The sequence below is a fragment of the Acipenser ruthenus genome, chromosome 8 (genome assembly GCF_902713425.1).
Source record: "Acipenser ruthenus chromosome 8, fAciRut3.2 maternal haplotype, whole genome shotgun sequence".
Classification (NCBI taxonomy): Eukaryota; Metazoa; Chordata; class Actinopteri; order Acipenseriformes; family Acipenseridae; genus Acipenser; species Acipenser ruthenus.
In genome coordinates, this window is record NC_081196.1 from 17295393 (window position 1) to 17316434 (window position 21042).

At 37.2% G+C, this 21042-nt stretch overlaps 1 protein-coding gene across 4 annotated transcripts in view; it reads left to right on the plus strand.

Annotated features, from left to right (window-relative positions):
• LOC117406917 (fibronectin type-III domain-containing protein 3A-like) overlaps window positions 1–21042 on the plus strand; it is a 106874-nt gene that overhangs the window by 42594 nt on the left and 43238 nt on the right. For 3 of the 4 annotated variants that reach the window (XM_059028645.1, XM_059028646.1, XM_059028647.1), the window contains one exon: window positions 6057–6132. In XM_059028645.1, the coding sequence (XP_058884628.1) occupies window positions 6057–6132 (76 nt within the window). Of the gene's footprint in view, window positions 1–6056; window positions 6133–19023; window positions 19046–21042 lie in introns of those variants that run through there. The other variant, XM_059028648.1, reaches the window with a different exon arrangement.

The following is a 21042-nucleotide window of genomic DNA, read 5'->3' on the forward strand; positions in this document are numbered from 1 at the left end:
TCAGATGTTCAAATGGAAAAGCAGGGAGTAGAAACTCGATTGGCTGGTGCCTCCGTATTCAACAATGTTCACCCCCCTATTAACAGTCTTATGATGAGTGTTTCTAATATTTTGTATGTTCCCTGTGTGGCCAAAGAGAATCGAAGTCTGTTATTTCCAACCGAGTCCAAAATGATTAAATGCAACCAATTAAACTTCTCTCTAGGTTATTCTGTTAATGATTTAATTAAACCTATTAAACCAGTGAATAGTCCTCCAGGACTTGAGTTCATGGATTTGGCGCTGTTCTGAATCAGTTTACTGAAGCATACGAACTATCCTTTTGAAAAGTCAGTTATACAGTTCTAAGTTAGGTGGAAAAAATGGAGAACCATAATATGCTGTTCAGCCCCATATAGCCACTACACTACCTATAGCAGTTTGTAGAATGTAGCAGATAGTTAATTTGAAATTAGACTCCTGCTGAGGTACTTAACTGGCCTTTTAAGCAGACATAAAAAAGGCTGGAATAAAGACAGAGTGGAAGCCATTGGGCCCAGGGAGATTCATCCCTTTTTAGTACAACATGTCCTTCAGGGAGCCACTTAATTACTCCATGAATGACCCCGGTGAGGTTTTAAAAGACTAAAATCTCCATGTGCAGTATATTACAATATTACATAGATTCAAGTAATGGATTTAAAAAAAACATTGTATGTCAGTCTGGCTTCCATTAGGTTTTGGTTTCCTTTTTTCTTTTTTTTTTCTTTTTTTTTTTTTTAAAAGAAAGGTGAGGGAGAGTGGCACTGGCTGCACTTAAGCACCACAAGAGTTTCCTCTCAAAGCTTGGAAGCACACGTCAACCCTTACCTTCTTGGAACGTGGTACATTTATTCCTGGGCCTCTCTCAAGAAGGTGGCTGTGTGGTCATTTTCTCATGTAGACTCATAATTTAATTTGGCACCAGCAGGATTTGAAACTCTGGGGATGTCAAAGACATAATACTGTAGGTTAACGTATTAGCCTAGGATTCTAGGGGGTATTGTATCTTCTGACACTGGGACAGCCTTGTCAGCCTTCACTTTATTTCCTCTATTTACTGCAGTTACTTTTTGAAGCAGTAGTTTTGATAATGGTTTTCGAAATTGCAATTACTTAATCAACATATTGGCTGCAAAGTGACAGAGAAGTGTGGCTGCATTTTAAAATAGTTTCTGCTGAGCAAACGCTTCTAATTGAAAATGTCACCTAGATTTATGTCAGCAAAAAACTAAAGCTAGAACTCGGGCCCACCGCCAGCGCCCAAAAAACATAAACGTTTTTGTTTAGTAGGCTGGTTTATTATAGCCCGTTACTATAATAGGCATGACTCTATAGTAAGGCCTTTACACTTGAATTCAATCAGTATGCTGATTAGAATGCAGCAACAAAAGTAATCAGACAAACCAAACCAATTTCAATACATGCAGTGCAAATGAAGCTACCGTCATAAAAATAAATTCTGCAGTATCCACTTTCACTTGTTTTGCAGCTTCACAATATTGGAACCTCAACTAGCATATTATTTTCTTTCAATACTTTTGAGTTTGACTGTTTTAGTCAGTTGAGCATCAATAATAATATATATATATATATTTTAAAACATAAGATTAGGGTACGAAGGCGAAGTGTTTGCATATGCCTGCTAGTACTAGAAAGAAAAAAACAGGAAAGAAAACCGCCCTAGACATCTGAACACATAGATTAAGTATGAAGCAATCGGGTAAGTGTTGTCATAACTTTGGATTTATGGTTCCGTATTCAAATTAGGGGATGTTAATATGAACCGTCTTCATGCAGCAAAGTGCGAGGAGCATTCCATGGCTGGCATTCCATAGAAAACTGCTGTCATTCCCTGCCATTCCACTTTTAGATTATGTATTCAACTTCCTAATATTGAGGTATAAGGGGTTTTAAGCTGTCATTTAGTTTTGTCTATTGTTTAAGGAGAAATCCTTTTTTTGTCATTCGTTTTTAGTAAATCCCGTTTAGATCTATTGAATAGACCCCTAAGAAAGCCACTTGTAGCAAGGTACTATTTTGTAAGTAAAATATTTACTATTTTTTGTAAAAATCTCCCAAGACCGCATAGTCCCTTCATTAGTTAAAAGCTGATGAGGTGAAAATGTTAACATTTTAAAATTGATTTTTTTTTTGTTGTTGTTCTTATGTAACAGTGAAAAGGTTGTTTTTATATATATATATATATATATATATGTGTGTGTGTGTGTGTGTGTGTGTGTGTGTGTGTGTGTGTGTGTGTGACACGGCTGTCACTCACAGTTGTTCATTGCCTCTTTAAAATCAGACCCAGGACACAGGAATTGAGTTTTTGAAGCGCTGACGCGCAATTTTTAATAAACAAAGCTAAACAAAACACCTAGCTCCATTTGAGTGCTGACTACACACGTCAGGAGCCTTTTCTAATGAGCCGGACAGCTAAGCTGTTTACCAGCTAAAAACACACGGTTTTAAAGAAAAACAAAAGGAACACAGTTACCTTTTTTGTACATTGAGTCAATCGGGCTCCTTCACACAGCAGCAGCCCTGAAAGGACTGGCTGCTGTCCTTAAATACCCTGCACCTGGCTCTAATTTACAATAATAGCCAGGTGCAGGTGATAATAACAATAAAACAATAATTAACAAAAGGTTTCTGGCAGGGAGGATATTAACCTTATCCCTGCTGTGTTATATATATATATATATATGTGTGTGTGTATATATATATATATATATATATATATATATATATATATATATATATATATATATATACACACACACATATACATATACATATATATATATATTACATGTGTGCTAAACATTCTTTCACTTCTCAAAATACACTTTCTAGTAGTTTTTCTGCTACAGACAACAACAATATAACAACAAATGAAACCCGTCAGTTTCGACAGAGTACTCTCTTAGAAATTCAGGATCATTGCAAACCCATGAATCAAGCTAAGTACGATACTGTAAGTATAACCAGTGCTGTTGGATAGCTACCGACTGCAGACCCATTAACATTGTAGCTTTGTTTTATTTCAATAACCACATTTATTTTAAACAATATTATTTACAATTATGGAGGATATAACTGTTACTGGTTGAATGTTTTGTTTTATTTAGGCAAGTTCAAGTTATTAATAAAAGAAAAAGGATTATTATTATTATTATTATTATTATTATTATTATTATTATTATTATTATTATTATTATTATTAATAATAATAATAATAATAATATTATTATTATTATTATTAAAATGGCAGTGAAAAACATTTATGAGTAAAGGAAGCTGATCGTTGTAAATGCAATGTGAGTAACAAACTGACTTTTGTGATTTAGCAGACAATTTAACAACAATACTAAATACTAAATATAAAACTTTGAAGAGAATCCAGAAATAGGAAAACGGGAGTTTTATGCTGGGTTGTTTTTTTGATGGTGATAATGATGATAGCGCAGACCGCTAAAGTTTATGTGTTCTCCTCAGAGGAGCCGGCCGGGTTTGTGCAGTGTATAAAAAATGCCCAAATGAGATTTCTCTGTTCAATATTCTTTATTTCCTTGGCACAGGTTTGTTGCTTTTAGTTACAGCATTAGAATACATAACTCAATGAAACTTTGCTCAAAGTACCCTGTGGGAACGATCTCCCCTCCTCGTCCCAATACACAACCAAACTCACAGTGCGTAAGGTCTTCCAGTTAAAGCTACAATAGCATTAGCTGCACAGTACAAAACAGAGTACCAAAGAATCATTTTTGCTGTATTAATTCTACACTCATAACATTAATAAAATAATCTGAACAGTGCAAATACTGTAACCTGGCCAAAATAATAGAAAATACATTCCAACATTTCAATAGAATCAGTAATAAAACAAACTTAAATGAGATGGATGCAGCAATTGTATCAATTAAATATATGATTAAAACCAAGATTAAATCAATTTTTTTAATCTCAAGATTAATCGTTATTTTTTATCACTTGACAGTACTAATATATAACATTGTGTGAAAGACAGCCATTGTCTCTGCTTATCCCAGTGATGTCAGAGTAAAAGCTGGAACACAAGCTTTCAAGACTGCAAAAGCCTCTTCCTCAGGTGTAACCCACTGATTCCTAATTATAATACGCAAGTTGTGAGTGAATATATCACAATAAAATGGTATATCACAAAATGTAATATTTCATTTCTCCTTTTTTGCAAGCATTGTCTTCCTGAACCTGAAAATATATTTTGCTCAACTAATTATCAATCTAGATTAATGAGATGCACTGAAGAGGGTGAAAATAGTTCAGACACGTCCAAAAAGACTTGCAGTAAATTCCATGAATTAAGCAGATTATCAAAATATACGCCATGTGATTGTATCAATTGGTATCACTATTAATACGTTGTTTTAGATTGGTATCACTGTATATTACTGGGTTAGAAAAGGCATCAAAATGATCTTTTTTTTTTTTTCTTTTTGTTCCAATACTGCCGCCAGAGTTAAAGATATGATGTAATTCCAAAATGGTAATAAAGGTGGATGGAATGATCCTTTTGAACGGAGACTGAATTTATTTGTATTGGTTTTCACTAACATCCTGCAGGTCTGTGTTTAACCCTTGCCAGTGCTGATCAGTATTCTTCCACAGAGTAGGTGACTGCAGGGGTTAACGTCTGCTTCAGGAATCTCAAACGTTCCCACGGAGGTGCTGAATGATTAGTAATGAGACAGACGTGGGCTTTCTGAGCTGCCATGGGCAATTAGATCTGTCTGATGTGCCCACTCCACATGTGGGCTTGCATTTCACATTTGATGTCCCCAGACCCCTAGCTTGTATGAAAAACAACTCCCCCAGATGTCCCCAGACCCCAAGCTTGTTAAGCTCATAGATAGCTTTCGGGCATGTCTGTATGAGAATTATTTATTAGTAGGTGTGTTTTATACCCCACACACAATAGGCACAGTACAGTTAGCTGTTCAGTTATGATCAGAGCTGTCATATATGAAGTGAAGGGCATGTTATTAGAATGAGTAAATCAATTTGTGGTGCTCATGGAAAGTACTGGATTTGCCACACAGACGTCTGAAGTCCTCTCTATTTATCCATAAAGCTGGGTTAACACATACCCTGGAATGTGTTACCCCAGTTATGGCCATTTTTTCTACCAAGTGGCTCAGTTATTTATGTCATCCATTCCTTTTTTTTCTGAATTGAGTTTTATATCAAGTTGCCTGACGGGTTTACCTAGATTTGAAGTCTAATCTGTTTTAATTTAAGGTCATCCTTGTACTTAACACAATTTAAGATGTTCATTGAGAACATTTTCATTGTACCACATCCAAACTGTCTAATGATAAAATAATCACATTGCCACTATTTTTTTTATTATTTTTAGGGTAAAAAAAAAAGAAACAATTGCCACAACAGTTATGAATCATCTCCCAAGACAGGCAGGCATCAAATAGTACAACATTTTGGAGTTATCATTTCTGACATCCAAAAGCAACAGGTTTAAAGTTGAGCAGAGCCAAACGATGGCACTCATGCCACTTGAGAAGAAATATACCTTCCTTAGAGCTAAGACTTGCTTCTTATCAAAGATTTCACAGTTTTTGAAATCCTACGCAGCACCTTGCTATACAGTATTTAACGCAAGGTGTTAAATACAAACTGTAACCCCTTAGAAGAACCTTTTGACAACCTATGTGTACAAGCTCTCAAAGACCAACAGTAATGATGAGTTCCTATGTGTACTGCAGTTGGTTCTTGCTTGTTCTGTGACGTAGCAGTATGTTTTTGGGTTTACAATAACATTTTAAAAAAGCGCCCCATATACTTTTATAATGTCTGCCATGCAAGGGTTGCTGGAATGTGGTGCTGTTTTGCATGTGGTTACATTGATGGGTTTGGTGCTTTAAACACTATGGATGTACAGAGGACCCACTACTCGCACTCAGAGACTTCATACTTGTAATCTGCCAGTCATGAAGTTTACGCTGTGCTAATTTATTCTTTTCTTCTTATACACTTAGGTAATCTTGGTCCAGGTGAACCCAGGTGAATCCTTCACGATAAGGCGGGAGGATGGTCAGTTTCAGTGTATTACAGGTAGATACAATTCATTTTCATTTGCTTGGTTTGCTACACTTGTAAGGCATCTGAAAATGTTATTATGCACATAAAACAAAAAATACATCATTTTTTTTTTTTTATTATAATCCCACATAGAATCCATATATTTTTTTGCCCACAATGTAGCTTTCTGTTCCATGACCTATTCATAACAACAAACAAACAAAAAACGCATATCTAGCCACATCGTCTCATTGGAATGGAACCTTCAGAATGGAACCTCTTGTAAGGAGGCTGGACCATGACTACACTTGTGCCTGCATTCTCATGGGGCAGAATACCTGTACATCTGTCTCTGTATTAGGCCAGTGATTCAATTAAAACTGTATCATAGTATGGGCTTTCTGAAACAAGTCCAATCACACCAGGTCTGAGACAACTGTTTAAGCCTCAAGTCTAGACCGCTTCAGGTACATAACAGCAGCCATGACTTGCAGATCCACTCCACTGCCCCCAGTAACAATTTTGCAGTAGAAACAATTGGATTTTTGAAATGACTCGTGTATCATAGAGATTACTTTGCCGGCATGATGTGGGCAACCTGTTCAATAGACATTGGATTAAAATATTGAACAGTATGACCACTAAACATGCTTGTGCTGTCAATAAGTGAAACAAGGATACTCCTCAGTAGAAATTGGTGTGAAGAAATCTTTGGTGTTTTTCCAACACTTGAACATATGCTTTTGTTATTGTTAGGAGATTATTGAATAAAGGCCACAGAGACCAAAAAATTGCAAAGCGCTTAATGTAGCAATAAACGCTTTTACTCAGATTTTCCTCTGAAGTAAGTTTATTATTTGTTTGTGAGAGTATGATTGCCAACGTTTTTAAACCCGTTGCCCTATTTAAATGTATTTAAATGTGTGCTGGTAAAAAGCAACTTGTACTCACATTTATTAAATATGTTTGTGGAAGTATGGGAAGTAGTTTTAGCACTTAATGCATAAGAGAGGCACAATTTAAGTTTATAGTTTGCAAATAATTGGCTAATCAGTTCTGTAGTGATTTATTGTATGCAGAAGCTTTAACAAACTACACCTTGAAGTGCAGGCTATGGTTTTGTTTAATGCTAAATATTGTAGGGATAGTGTGATGGAGTGCTAGCACGCCCCTATATTTGTGTTTGTTATTGTTATTTTTACTGTTTTCATTATGTTTATTGTGATTCTTGTTTTGGTTTGATTCAGCAGGGAGGGGGTTAAATTCCTCCCTGCGAAAATACATGTGAGAATGTGGCTGGAGCCTTAAGTGCTTAATTGGTAATTATTAGTTAATTGGGCTCCAGCCACAGCGTATAAAAGGCAGCTGAAACCATTTGTGTAGAGGGTGGTTTGGAGTGTTTTGTTTTGAAGAGACACAGAGTAAGTGGTGTCTGTAGAATGATTTATTTTGTTCCAGTGTTTTGTTGGAAACCTTTTGTTTAGTGTTTTATACCTTTTGTTTGGCCCTTGTGCCTTTTTTTTATTTTGGTTTCACTGCATTTTCTGTCCCCGAGTTTTCCCTCTGCTGCTATCCTGCTACATTGGTGTCAGAAGTGGACGCAGGTACCCCGGTACGCACTCGTCGGACTGTAGCCTGGTGAGCAAGTCCGGGGCGGACTTGAGGCTGGCAGGGGAGAGTGTAGCGTGCACTGGGGAAGGCACGATAATTGTGGCTGGAGCCCAATTAACTAATAATGACCAATTAAGCACTTAAGGCTCCAGCCACATTCTCACAGGGAGGAATTTAACCCCATCCCTGCTGATCCAAACCAAAACAAGAATCACAATAAACATAATGAAAATAGTAAAAATAACAATAACAAACACAAATTATAGGGGCGAGCTAGCACCCCATCACAGATAGTTTTGTTTAATAACTTCAGATAGAAGGCTTTTAAATTGATCCTGTTCTTTCAATACATTTCAATTACTATATGTTTGACCCTGAGTGAAAGAGGTACAGTTCTGTAGCTGCGTCCATACCACTGCATGCAGTTGAATTGGAGTACAATTCTGATGCACTTCTTACAGTGTTTTTCTTACAACAGACACAAGACCAAAACAAACTGGTCAGTTGACTGCCACAAGTGCTTCAGTAGAAAAGGGATAAATAAAATGACTCTAAAATATTTCCATTTCTGTAATTCTCTAGACCAGCAATGCAATATCTGAATACACTGAGCTATAATACAAATAAACACTGAAAATTAAGAACCACCCCCTTGAACCAGCAACTTAAAAGTGATGACTTTTGACAACCTGTGAATCATCCCTGAATTAAAACCTTTGACGGCTTTACAGAACAGTCAAAAAGTTTTGTATCCCCCACTGATGTTATGTGAGCTGATGTGGGAGGCAGCTTGTCTGGTGATTACAGTACAGGTTCCTAAACCTTGTCCTTGGAAGGCCCATTACTAATTACTAATACATAAGTAGACAAAAATCATCTCTTAATAGTCACACACATAGTTTCATTGTCAATACCTAGTCGGTGTTGAAAACCAATGGCTGATGCAAAATAAGGCACCCAGAAACTACAAAATGAACAATGTTTATTTACATCCCATCGTAGAGTTAGATGCAAGTCAGATGAACTGTGTTATTATAGACTTCTTTATAGTAATATGTGTGATTCAGTCAGATGTAAGAGCTTTCTGTTTGAGGTAAGTTTAGGCAGTATTAAGTACCCATGATATTTTAGAAAGCACAGTACAACAATATTACCACCTATTAGGTCATTTTGTTTGCTCTGTTTTATTAGGCACAACAAATACAGCAGTTTCCTTGGATTTCCATATGTCATAAATTCTGTGGCTAATTAAGATGTTAATGCTTTTAGCACTGAAAATGCCTTAAACCAAAGAATTGCAGCATTTTATTTGGTTTGTTGTAGATGTGGGTGTTACAAGGAATATTTACCCAGCCAGTACTCAGTGTCAGCATGTATCTGAGTCACTCAAAATTGTATTTTCTTTTTTTAGAGGTGCGGGTGGGGTGGGGGGTTATGGCTATAGAGCTATGGAAATGAAGCTACTTCACAAGGCAAGTTTGATAGGAAAATTAAAAAATAGGTGATGGGGATCTTTACTGTAATCTGAATGAATGGTTGCTGCCAGCAGCCTGTGAATGACAGCAGACACGATTCATTGATAATTTGCAGCCTGCTTCAGAATGAGTATGAAGCGATGACTCATCCAGATTTTTTTCCAGCAGTCCCAAGTTACCAGATGAGGTTTTAAACAGTGCTTTGCCTAAAGCAAAGAAAAAGGTTTAGATGCTCGATTTTTAAGACTATTTTTACAATTTCAATATAAAAACAATTTCATTGAAGCAAATAAGAATCTATGAATACTGAACATACTTTTTTAAAATATATTTTTTGAACCAAGCAGGATTTTTCTAGATGTATTTATTTATTTTTTATTTTCAATTTAAAACATCGGTGTCTAACCATATTCATTTTTACACAAAAAATATAACATAATGCCTTTTTAGTATCCTGTCTATGTTTCTGAGAACTACTATTGAGAACAGTGGGGTGCTTTTACGCTGTGCTTTTAAAAAAAAAAAAAAAAAAACACCACAATGTGGTGACTGAAACAGAACACGATATACAAAGAGATTCTAAACCACGAGATTATTCTTCCAATTCTGTGACACTCCTCCTTACAAGAAGGACTTCTCATTGAGGGTGGCTGTCAGCTCTACTGAAGGTTACCTTTCTTGTGGGAGATGTTTCTCTTCATATACTGGATATTTCAGTTCACTGATCACTTTTTTTTTTTTTTTAACAAATGAAATCTCATTAAAATCGGTCTCTTACCAGCCAATTGACACAGAAAGGATTTGTTTTTAACATATAAATACCAGAGACTCCTTGTATAATGTTCAGTGCCATTGGTGACAGGTAATTCGGGTTTCACTGTAGCTGTACTTGACACACAGAGTACTGTTATGAATAATGCACACCCTGTAATTTATAACTGACACCCTAGGAAAATGTCTGTATATTACATACAAAGCATGAGTTACTGTATGTTGAACTGGACTGAACTGTATGTTAGGTGGTGTGAAAAATACTCGTTATAGAATACTGGTAGGGTTCTAAGATGTGTTTGTGTGTTATAACAATGGCTGCTCCGTCATCCATGTTATTTTTAACATTGCTGTAGTGTGGTACGAGGTAATAATGCAACTTATTAAAGCGATGTTGTTATGACTATTATACTTTAACTTCTTACATGTATTTATTTATTTACCCCTGTTTGTGTGAAATAATTATTGTGGTCCACTGAAAGAGTTTACTTGTGTGTCCGGGTGAAGCATTTCATCTGTAAGCAGTGGTTTAAGAACAGGTGACATTAGTGTGATCTCACAGCTGTGCTTTATTTTCAGTTCTGATATTGAGTAATAACAGAAATACTGACCTCCATGGAAAACAATGGGAGAGCAGTGTCTGCTTGTTGTATAATCACTGTATTCATAATTGAAAACGCAAAAAGGAAACTTTTACATTTTTGTGTCTCCTCGGGAAGGCCCCTTTCAGATGATTTTGTGCTGCACCTGTAATTTTAAAATAATATTTGGAAACAGCAACTGCTATCAGAATCCAGCCTTGCCTTCATTCAGAACAGATTCCACCCAGATTCATGAAATGGAAGCCGGGTCGGTTTCTCGTGTTCGATCACGGGAAAGGATGTTGTGTCAGTTCAAGTTTATAGCATACAGGACTTGGGTGACACCTGTATCATGAGTTACAATACATTTTTTTTTTTTTTTAATTGTGCTAGCTTGAAAATACTGAAATAAAATGATTATCTTCACATTCGCAGTTCACATGAGGAAAATGCAGAGACATTGAAAACATGTGAGTCATAGAAAAAGCTATTAAGCATTTTTGTTAAAACTCGGAGCAGGATTATTATTATTATTATTATTATTATTATTATTATTATTATTATTATTATTATTATTATTATTGGTTTTACAGGACACTCATCTCGAACATATATTTCAACATGTGAATATAAAGTAACAAAAATAACATTCTTACTATGTGTTTCAAGAGCACCTAATGAAGTATTCTGTGTTTGCATCACTGGTGATTAGAGGTTTCTGAGGACTTGTCTGCCATTGTGACTGCTCTACCAACTGTGAAGATGTTTTGCAAAACAGTGAAAGGCTTACTTGTTAGGAATAGCAGGTTTGAAACTGTCATTTGAAAAGTCTCAAATCAGGCATATAGTTATAGCACATGTTTTATTCAGGATAAACATTTTAAACATTGCATTTTCTCTGTGTGTGTGCGTATGTTGCATTTTAATTAAAAAGTAAGCTTCTTTGGCTTGCGATCAGAACAGAAAACGTGTGTAACTATACAAGACAATACAGTAAATGGCCCTTGTGACCTTTTGATAAGGATTTTCAGGGCAATTGAATATACTATTGGTGGACATTATTAAGGAGAATGCTTTAGTCTCAGTGGGTCTGTTGCTGATACCTATAAATAAAAATAATAATACTAATAAATACTCTTGGTGGGATGTATATCATTGAAAGCCTGTCAATTATTAACATCTAAACACCATTGCTTGCTCATTCAAATAAAACTTGTATACAAAGTGTAAAATTCAGCTTGGAAAATAGCTGCATTTTGAAGAATAACATTTTGTACTAACTTGTTTGATTTATGTATCACAGCTTCTCTTTGTCATCATCTAGTTTGTTATTTATACTCCTGTGAAAACAGGATCAACCACGCAGGAGCACCAATGAACCCTTTGTTATGTGCAAAGACGACAGATGAGAAGCTTGTCTCCAGGTCCCGAGATAGATGATACTTAGTTAAGAAATTACTGTGTGGTTTTAATGACAGTAACACCTATTGAGTGAGACTGAGAGTAAACTGCTAGTTAGTTAACTACTGCCATTCCAGGGTGGAGATTTTAAACACCTAACATCCAATTGTGTTCCTGGTGTTAGACTGTCTCTGCCAGGTACTCCACTGAGGAAATATTTAAGTGTAATAACAGTCAGTGGTTTATTCACAAAAGGAACAGTTCCTACTGTATAACTAAATCCCATCACAACAAATGTAAGGTGCAGTGGAATCAAGGTGCAGCAGTGTGGAACAGCACCATGTTGGATGTTGTACAGCACCATGTGTGTCCTAGTTTTGAAAACATCGATAGCTTTAGTATCTGGGGGATTGCTGATTGTGCTGAATCAATGTCAAATCCTGTTTTTGCATTCAAACATTGACGATCACAGAGGGATCTCTCTATTAAGGACCACCAAATTGACTCAAATGGTTTTAATAACAGTAATAGATGGAGATTTTCAGATTGTCTCCCGAGGTGCCTAATGGAGAGAGCTCTATGGGGAGCTGTTTTTTATACTGAGCCTAATCAGAAGGGGAAAACTGTAGTAAACAAGGCAGCTTTAGTTTTAACCTGCATCCTAAATAACACCAGTTACATTAGACACAATTTGACAGTCTCTGCTTGAGAGAAGTCAAGGACTGAATGGCAGGGGGGTGCTAATACAGCTTTGAAGGGATGCTCTTGTATCTTCTGCCTTGTCCCTCTGCTTTCATCAACCCTTAGATCACAAACATTAAAAAGAAAAAAAAGTGCTTTTGATTACTAATGTAGTTGGGCAGCCAGTAAAGCTGCACTACTGTTAATCTTTATAAAACCGCCTCTAAAAACTGGCCTTGATTCTCCACGCTTCAGCATACTGTGAGGAAATTGAAAGAATGGGCTTTGACGTTTGTTGTCTGTACCGTGATAGCGATGCCTAAAAATACAGCACTTTACTGGAGGCTATCAAGTAAATGAAAAAGGGTGTATTGTGGCTATTTCTAGAATCCGGGTATATTGATTTACAACAGGCTGTCTTTACCAGATGGGTGTGCTATGACGTCAGTGATGTACTGTCTTCTTTCAGTGGCTGTGGCCTTTGCATTTGATCTTGTCAGTGCTTGCGTCAGTGATGCATATCATTGCCTTCGTGATGTCAAAGTGTGGGTGTTCAGTTATAGACACATGGTTAACCTAATGTGCTGCAGTAAATCCTGAGCACAATTTTCTTCCGGGAATAACACGGAAAGAATGATTCATCAATGTTCACATTAGGCTAATGCTAAGTATAGAACTTCTCTCGACCTGCACAGTCTGAGGGGATTGTTATTGCATACTCACCTCATCTCCTCGCATGAGGAGAGGTGAGGGGAGATTGTTTCCCTGCAAGATAAGAGGGACAAAAATGCAGCCTTGGCTCTTTGATACAAATCAGTGTTGTTTAGTGCAGCAGTTCTCAAACTTAGACACGCCTCCCTTCCTCTTGTCTGTGGTACTTGATGCTCCTCCCTCCCCCACACACACACATACATTATTATTATTATTATTATTATTATTATTATTTATTATCAGACACCTTTATCCAGGGCGACTTACAATTGTTACAAGATATCACATTATTTTTACATATAATTACATTATCTTTTACACATTATTTTTTACATACAATTACCCATATATACAGTTGGGTTTTTACTGGAGCAGTCTAGGTAAAGTACCTTGCTCAAGGGTTTAGCAGCAGTGTCCCCCACCTGGGATTGAACCCACGACCCTCCGGTCAAGAGTCCAGAGCCCTAACCACTACTCCACACTGCTGCATACATACATACATCTGTACATATACTGGTAAAAAAAAAAATTCAGCATGCCTGCGGCTTCTCTCTATGTCACTGTTGTGTTTTTTTGTTTTGTTTTGTTTTGTTTTTTCACAAACCAGCCACCGATCCATCATTACAGTTTACCGATTGTGACCAACTACATAGTAAGCTGATAAACAACATACATCACCAGATGGCAGCAGACTTCATCCAAAAATATGCAAGTTTAAAAGGCACCAGTCAGATGCACAGCGCCATCTACAAACTCTGACATGCCTGGAGGTGTCAGCAGAAAGATTTGTTTTAAGTTAATATATACCGTATAACGGAAAATTTTGACTGGTATTAAGTTCGGCGGATTAATTTTTTTCACAGCACGTTCACAAAAAAAAGTCACAGTTTTGCATTTATACTTTTAATTCCAAAAACATTTAAATACATTTACAGTAACTCATTATAGCATCTACAATGTAACTGCAGCAACTTGGAGAACAACAAAGAAGGCCTTCTAATCAGTTACAGTATTTATCGTTCTTATATGGCCCTTAATTTTAAGAACCAGTAAACTTTTATGATAAGTATTTGCTGTCTCTCAGTTTTAAAACTATGGTTCACAACATAACACAGTTGAACAATCACAGTATTACCATGCAGTAATTGTAGGGCAGTGTTGCCATGTGTGAAATCTTTAACAATAAAGCCAAAACGAAAATGCTTTTATTTGCTTCAAAATCATTTCAAACTGGTTACTAGACTAGCAAGCACTGGCAAAATCATCTGTTTTATCTAAGTTTTAGATTTGTTTCTGGACTTTGTGATACCTGCACGATGCCTGCATTGGTAGTAGTGTCTACAACGTATCGACAGTAACAATCAACCATTTTGTTACAGACTTTCAACAAATCTGACACAAACAATTTTGTCTTACTTACTTAATTAAACCGTTCTAAAAAAAGGAAAAAATGCTTAAAATAAAAAAGAACAGTCCTACTACAGTAACAGGCAGTTTACACTGCCTCTGAGTTTCTGATCGCATCATCAATTCCACATTTTTTTAATCCATTGATGGAAATGCCCGGTCTACTTTTAATGTTTTCAAACAAATTGGCTTCATCGCTGCCATTCTCATATCCACTTTGATATCTGACACATTATTGCTCTTGTCCAGTGCTTCTTTAAGCTGTTCTGTATACCAGTCTGGCAGAGGGTGGGATTGAGTACTGTATGCAACCCTGATTGGTGGAAGTATTATTGGCGATCCAATCAAAATAGCCAAATAAAGTATCCACCCGTTATACGGTATAGCCTAGGTTAAGAATGTGCGCTGTAATATATAGTGCACTGTTTTCATGCACAGGGTTTTAAATTGGCACTGTCTTTGTCAAAACCATTGCTTATTTCATTCCATTGCTAAAATGGATGTTGGGATGCTGATGCAGAGCTAATAAGATATCTAGGGTGCCACTGTTGAAAAGACTACTGAAAACCGCCTACATTGTTTTTCCCAAGCACAGCAGCCTGTTATTGATATAGTACAATTACAGGCCTGTAATTACTGGCACTTTTGAGTCCTAAAAGCGTATCATTTTCTAATCAAGGGGGTAAATTATTATCTTAGAAGTGCACAGGAATTGATACAGCAGACTGCTGTTGTTTTGTACAGAACAATGTAGTAATAATAATAATAATAATAATAATAATAATAATAATAATAATAATAATAATAATAAAAATACTAATAGTAATTCATTACTAATACAAGATAAAATATAATATACGGTATGAAGCTGCAGAGTATCACAACCCTTAGGTTTTTTCAGCTAATAAGATTATTTTTTTGGTATAATTAAGCCATGTAACAGCCTACATCTTTCCATTTATAACCCAAGACTTCAAGACCACCATGGTTCCTTCACAGTGTGACAATTCACTGCCTTTCTGCTGTGAAGGCCTAGGTCAATTCATCTTTAGTAATACAAGAGACAAGAGTTGGTACTGGACTGTTGTAAACTGAGCCCACAGTAGAAACACATCACACAATACCATATATTTCATTGTCTGCTTACCAAGCAACACAACCCAGCAAAGAGAACTTTCCTCCTCAAAATACCCTATAGTAAATGTAAAAAGGTGAATGAAACTGGATTTCATTAATTGATGTTTACTTGCTGCTTAGCTCCCTCTAATGGTCAAATATTGTCATTAAATTCTTGAACTGCGGTGTTTCCCTTGAAATTTTGTTTTCAATCACAAACTTGCTCCGCTACTCTCGCACCAAGTGGAAACATCAGAGCAGGCTTTTAATGTTACACAATTCACTATTCATGTGAAAGACACAGTCACACCGCACTTTGCATGGCCATACCATTCAAGAACATAGATCTATTTTGATTGCACTGACTTGGAGCTAGTAAGTAAGAGAAAGCTGTTAGATTGAAGGGGGTTGAAAGCATTATGCTCATAAAAAGACCTATCGTTTTAAAGGTTTAGGTTTGCTTGTGCATGCAGATGTTTAATATGTCACTCACCTTAAATACATATGAAAAGTTTTGGTTGAGTGAAATTAGTAATTAAAACACAATGTAATACCTGGAGTGAAACATCCTTTACATAGCATTTGACTGCAAGATTGGCAGATAAAGCTAAGATCGTTTTTTTTGTACCACACAACAGTACATGTTTACAGACCACCTGTCAAATAAATGCACTAAAGGAGAGCAACAGCCGACTGAGGCAAGAGTCCGGGTTGCTAGAATCTGAGGTTTCGTAGTTGGTGCTAGCGAGAGTGGTGTGGCCTGCACCACAAGAAGAGTTGCCGGAGGTGGAGAAGAAATTGCCGGCAGCAGAGCAAAAGGTGTCAGCAGTGGAGAAGCAGTTGCTGCCTGCAGCTACAGAGAAGGAGAGGAGGTAAAGAGCACACCTCCACCACCCCTGCGATCCAGTACGGCCCCGCTGGGTGCGGTCCCTTGCCCCATATGTCTGGACACCCTGCCGGAATGCCTGGATCTCCCTGTGCTGGACCTAGTGCCCAAGTCAGTGCACCACCGGGCAGAGTCAGTCGTCTGGTCTCCTACTCCGTTTCCCCTGAATCTCCAGACGTCACTACGCTGTCGGCAGACGTCACTGGCGTTCCCCCCTGCCTTACGCTTTGTTCCCCCTGGCGGATCAGACGTCACTGCACCGGAGCCAAGGCTCTCCCCTCTGCCTGCTGCTGCACCCACCAGGTCACCGCCCTGTGCGCCAGCCGCCCCTGTCATCCATTCAGTGGTTTGCGGTTCCTTCCCGAGGTCGCCGGATGATGAATCGACCCGGGAGGGTGGTGGAATTTTAAAGGTGGAGGGAGAAGTGGCCTTGGAAAGGCAGGTATGCTGTACACAAGGGGGGGGGGGGGGGATATGTGGCAGACTAGGGGGAGGAGGAGAGGGAAATGTAGTCCGGGATGGGCTGAGGGACTACATCACCCAGCATGCCATGGGTGGGAAATGTTTGTGCTGGGCAGTCTGTGTAATGGCAAAAGGCTGTCAAGGTATGTTCATCTGTGAAAAAGGAAAGGCTGTGTGTCAAGCCTGGAAAGACAGAGGTACTGTGTGAAACCTTTTGAGTGTTGTGTACCGTGAGAAATTGTGTTTTGTTAATCGGTAAACGGCTAAGCCATCCGATCTAGTTTAGAACTAAAAAAAAGTTGAGTTAGTACTGCATGTGGTTAGGTTTTTGATTTGTTTTCTGTAAATAATAAAAATGGCACAAAAGTGCTTTAAAAATAAATTTTTGTCTCTGGGTCTGCATAAAAAGGGCAATTGAACCTTTAACAAATAATGAAATCCTTCACAATATATAAATAGGTGTTTTTTTGTAGCCTGGAGCTCTTTGCCTTATCCCAAATTCTTAGGATTTAGAATGAAGAAAATAGTTTGGGAAGAGCCTGGGATGCTTATGAGATCTTAAGCAATTCAGATCTTGTTTTTTAAAAATAAATAAATAAGAGGTCATTCATTTTTTTGGGATCTCATATTATTCTGTGGGAGTCCTCTGCTAAGTACAGCCTCAGGATTTTTTTGACTGTGCAGGGAGCTCTATTAAACTACAGTAAATAAGGGGATTTTAGACTTAGCTTTCAGTGCTGCTTAAGTGTTGGCACCCTCCTGGTAACTAAAACAAACTTGTATTTCTTTCTTTAAAACATTTATGCTAATACATTAAATATTACACGTTTGACTCTTCCCTATGTTTACGTACAAAATCAGGCTTATATTAACAAGGATTTCCTTCATATAGTAGCCTACAGGTGATGACAAAAGGGGATCAGAAATTGTCATTATTACTGGTCTCTATCTTGTAAGGGCATTTATAATGCATCTTATAAAGGATTGTCTTGACAACATTGCTTTTAGTTATTGTAACAAATGTGTTCAATAAAGCAGGACAATTGATTTAGACTGACGTTTAATCAATTACTGTATTCTTCTGCCAGATGCAGTTCATCAGTGGGAGGTTATAAATGACCTAACATGACAAACTGTGCCAGTGTGCACTCGCAAACTAATATACTCCACCAATGCTGTCAACGTTCCTACAACTGCTGATAACTTAGAAACCATTTAAGCTTGCTGCTTCGTATTTTAAGTGTTATGGGAACCATCCTGGCAACATTTAATAGCGCCCTTTAATTTGATCTCAGACCCAAGATGGCTGCCACATTCAACTCATTACTTCCAGGTTTCCGGGTAATAAAGACCTAAGGCTTAGCAGTTTTGACTTCGTATTCTGTACACAACTGTAATCTGTGTTTCTCTTGGTCGTGTTTGATCACAGGTGTTGTGTAAGAAAAATAAATATGCCAGTAATTTGACACCACATTGCAGCCTCATATTTTACCAACTCTTTGAGGTAGTGACTTCATAGTTGCTGTGTTATGTAAACTCAAATGCAAAACAAAAACATCTCGTCCTATTTTATTACCAAGTTTCTTTTTGACTACTGAAGTATGTAGGCCTAACAACAGTTTTCAAAGCCTAATGGAACACTGCTCCTTTAACTGTAAACTGTGACACGTAATCTTAAACTCTTCTTATCATGTGCCACAGTTCAGCCCAGCAAGCAGTATGAAACCAAAAGTGTGTTACCTGCACAGCCTGGTCACTGACGAATCACTTCATCTAAAAGAAAGAAACTTGTTTTTGTGTGTTCTTGTTTTTGCTGTCGGCATTTTCCATATGCAGAATGAGTGGTAAGACTAATGGTGAAGCCTTTCAGATTGGGTTTTCTATGCACTTTTCAGTGCCAGTGTCAGACAGGAACAATGTATTTAAACCCTGCTACTGCTGAGCCTTTTTTTTTTTCATATACAACAGGTATCAGTTCAACTGTTTAGTGTTTGTTACAAGAGCTGGCTGGAATAAGGCTAGGAAAACAATGCAAGAACAACATAACCTTGCTTTGTATGCAATTTCTGTGCTCTGTTATTGATTATTTGTTTTAAAAGTAAGTGCAAGTACAACGTCTTACAGAAAAAAAGCATATTTTATTATAAAGAACTCAGTGGTGGCTGGTGAACATTGAGGCAAAAACGTTTTCGCACTGATTCCTTCTTACACTTGAAACTCTATTGTGATTAATTAGCACTGATATTATGTAAAATGGTGTATATTTGCGCGACTAACAACTTTGCTGTTTCCATCAATATACTGTTTAACCAGCACTGACAGACACTTTGTATCGTCCGCTTGTATAGCCACATATTTGGTGCTTTTCAACTGCTGGTTAATGAACTCCCTAGCAAATACAAACAAATAATACAAAAAATATTTGTAGCCCAAATTCAACCAAATACCAGCCCAAAAATAGCCCAATATTATGTTGCCTACACTAACTCAAAAGTAACCCAATAAACATGGTATTATCTAGTTTCTTGCATTTTTATGTAGGTATTAGAATGATCAGAACTCAGCAGTGCACAAACACACACCGTGCAGCTACGGGTAGCAGAGTGGTTAGTGCATTTGGAACTGCGTAAGCAAAGGTCTTAAAAGGAAATTGTGATTACAGGTCTGTGTGAGGAGGATATATATCCAAAAATATGTGTACAAAAAGTGTAAAGAAAATGTCCTTTTGTGTATGAAGTGAAATGTATAAGTCTTTAAACCTCCATTACACTATGTACACGTGCGATGGTTTGCATTAGCTGTTATACACGCTGCTGTCAAACTTTGCCAGCAGCTCCCAGGGAGGCCTGCTGTAAATTAGACTGAAGTTAGGCTGTTTCTTTGCAGTCTGAATGTGGAGTATGTTTTGACAGCAATTTTAGTCCCATTCTATTTAAACTGTTATCTTTAAGAAATGACATTTGAGAGTACACTATCTACATTTAATTTGCAATTAGACTCCCACTCTTTGCTATATATATATATATTTTTTTATTGGTATATATCTTATGTAAACAGGAAACACATGTTACCCACAATGCAATGCATGTCATATCCACAGATATTGAAGCGTGTTATTGCTACAATGTTTAGCAACAGTGATGTAAACACTAAGGGTTGTGTATCATATAACTTAGTATTTTGCTTAAAAATATAGGTAAGACACTAAAACTGTTCACAATATATCCAAATGTAAAACCTGCACAAATGCCCCAAACTAGCCCAAAAATTAGGAACCCACCCAAAGCCATTTTTTCATGCACAGTAAATAAAAAACAAGCCTGATTGACAACTGTGCTCCCTAGTCATGTGTAGCATGCAGTCAAGCCGCTCATTCTGTATAGGTTTTGAAGTGCCCTTTAACACAATTACAGTTTTCACACGCTTCTGGATAGAAAATCCACTTGGCCTCTGAATACTCCTGGGTTCAGTGTTGATTCTGTTTCATCATGACCATGTCAATTCAAAAGCAGTACAAAACCGTAAACAGTTGATTAATTTTGAAAGAATGTACCGGTTCCTGTCAGCTTCCTTGTTCTGCTTTCTTATTCCCACCCAATCACTTTAGTCCAACTGTGTTGCTGTATTTACACTTCCTAAATTGTCTAAGTGGCATTTACATGATTTGTGTTTCTTGATTTTTTTTCAGTAAGGTGTTTTAAGTCTTTCACTCCTGTTTTGTGTCCATGCCACTTCACCGCCAAACAGCAAGCAGGGAAAGCAGAACAACGACTTTCTAGAAGCGATTCCACAAATCCACAAATATCATGCCATTGCAAACTTCTGAAATAAACTCCTTACC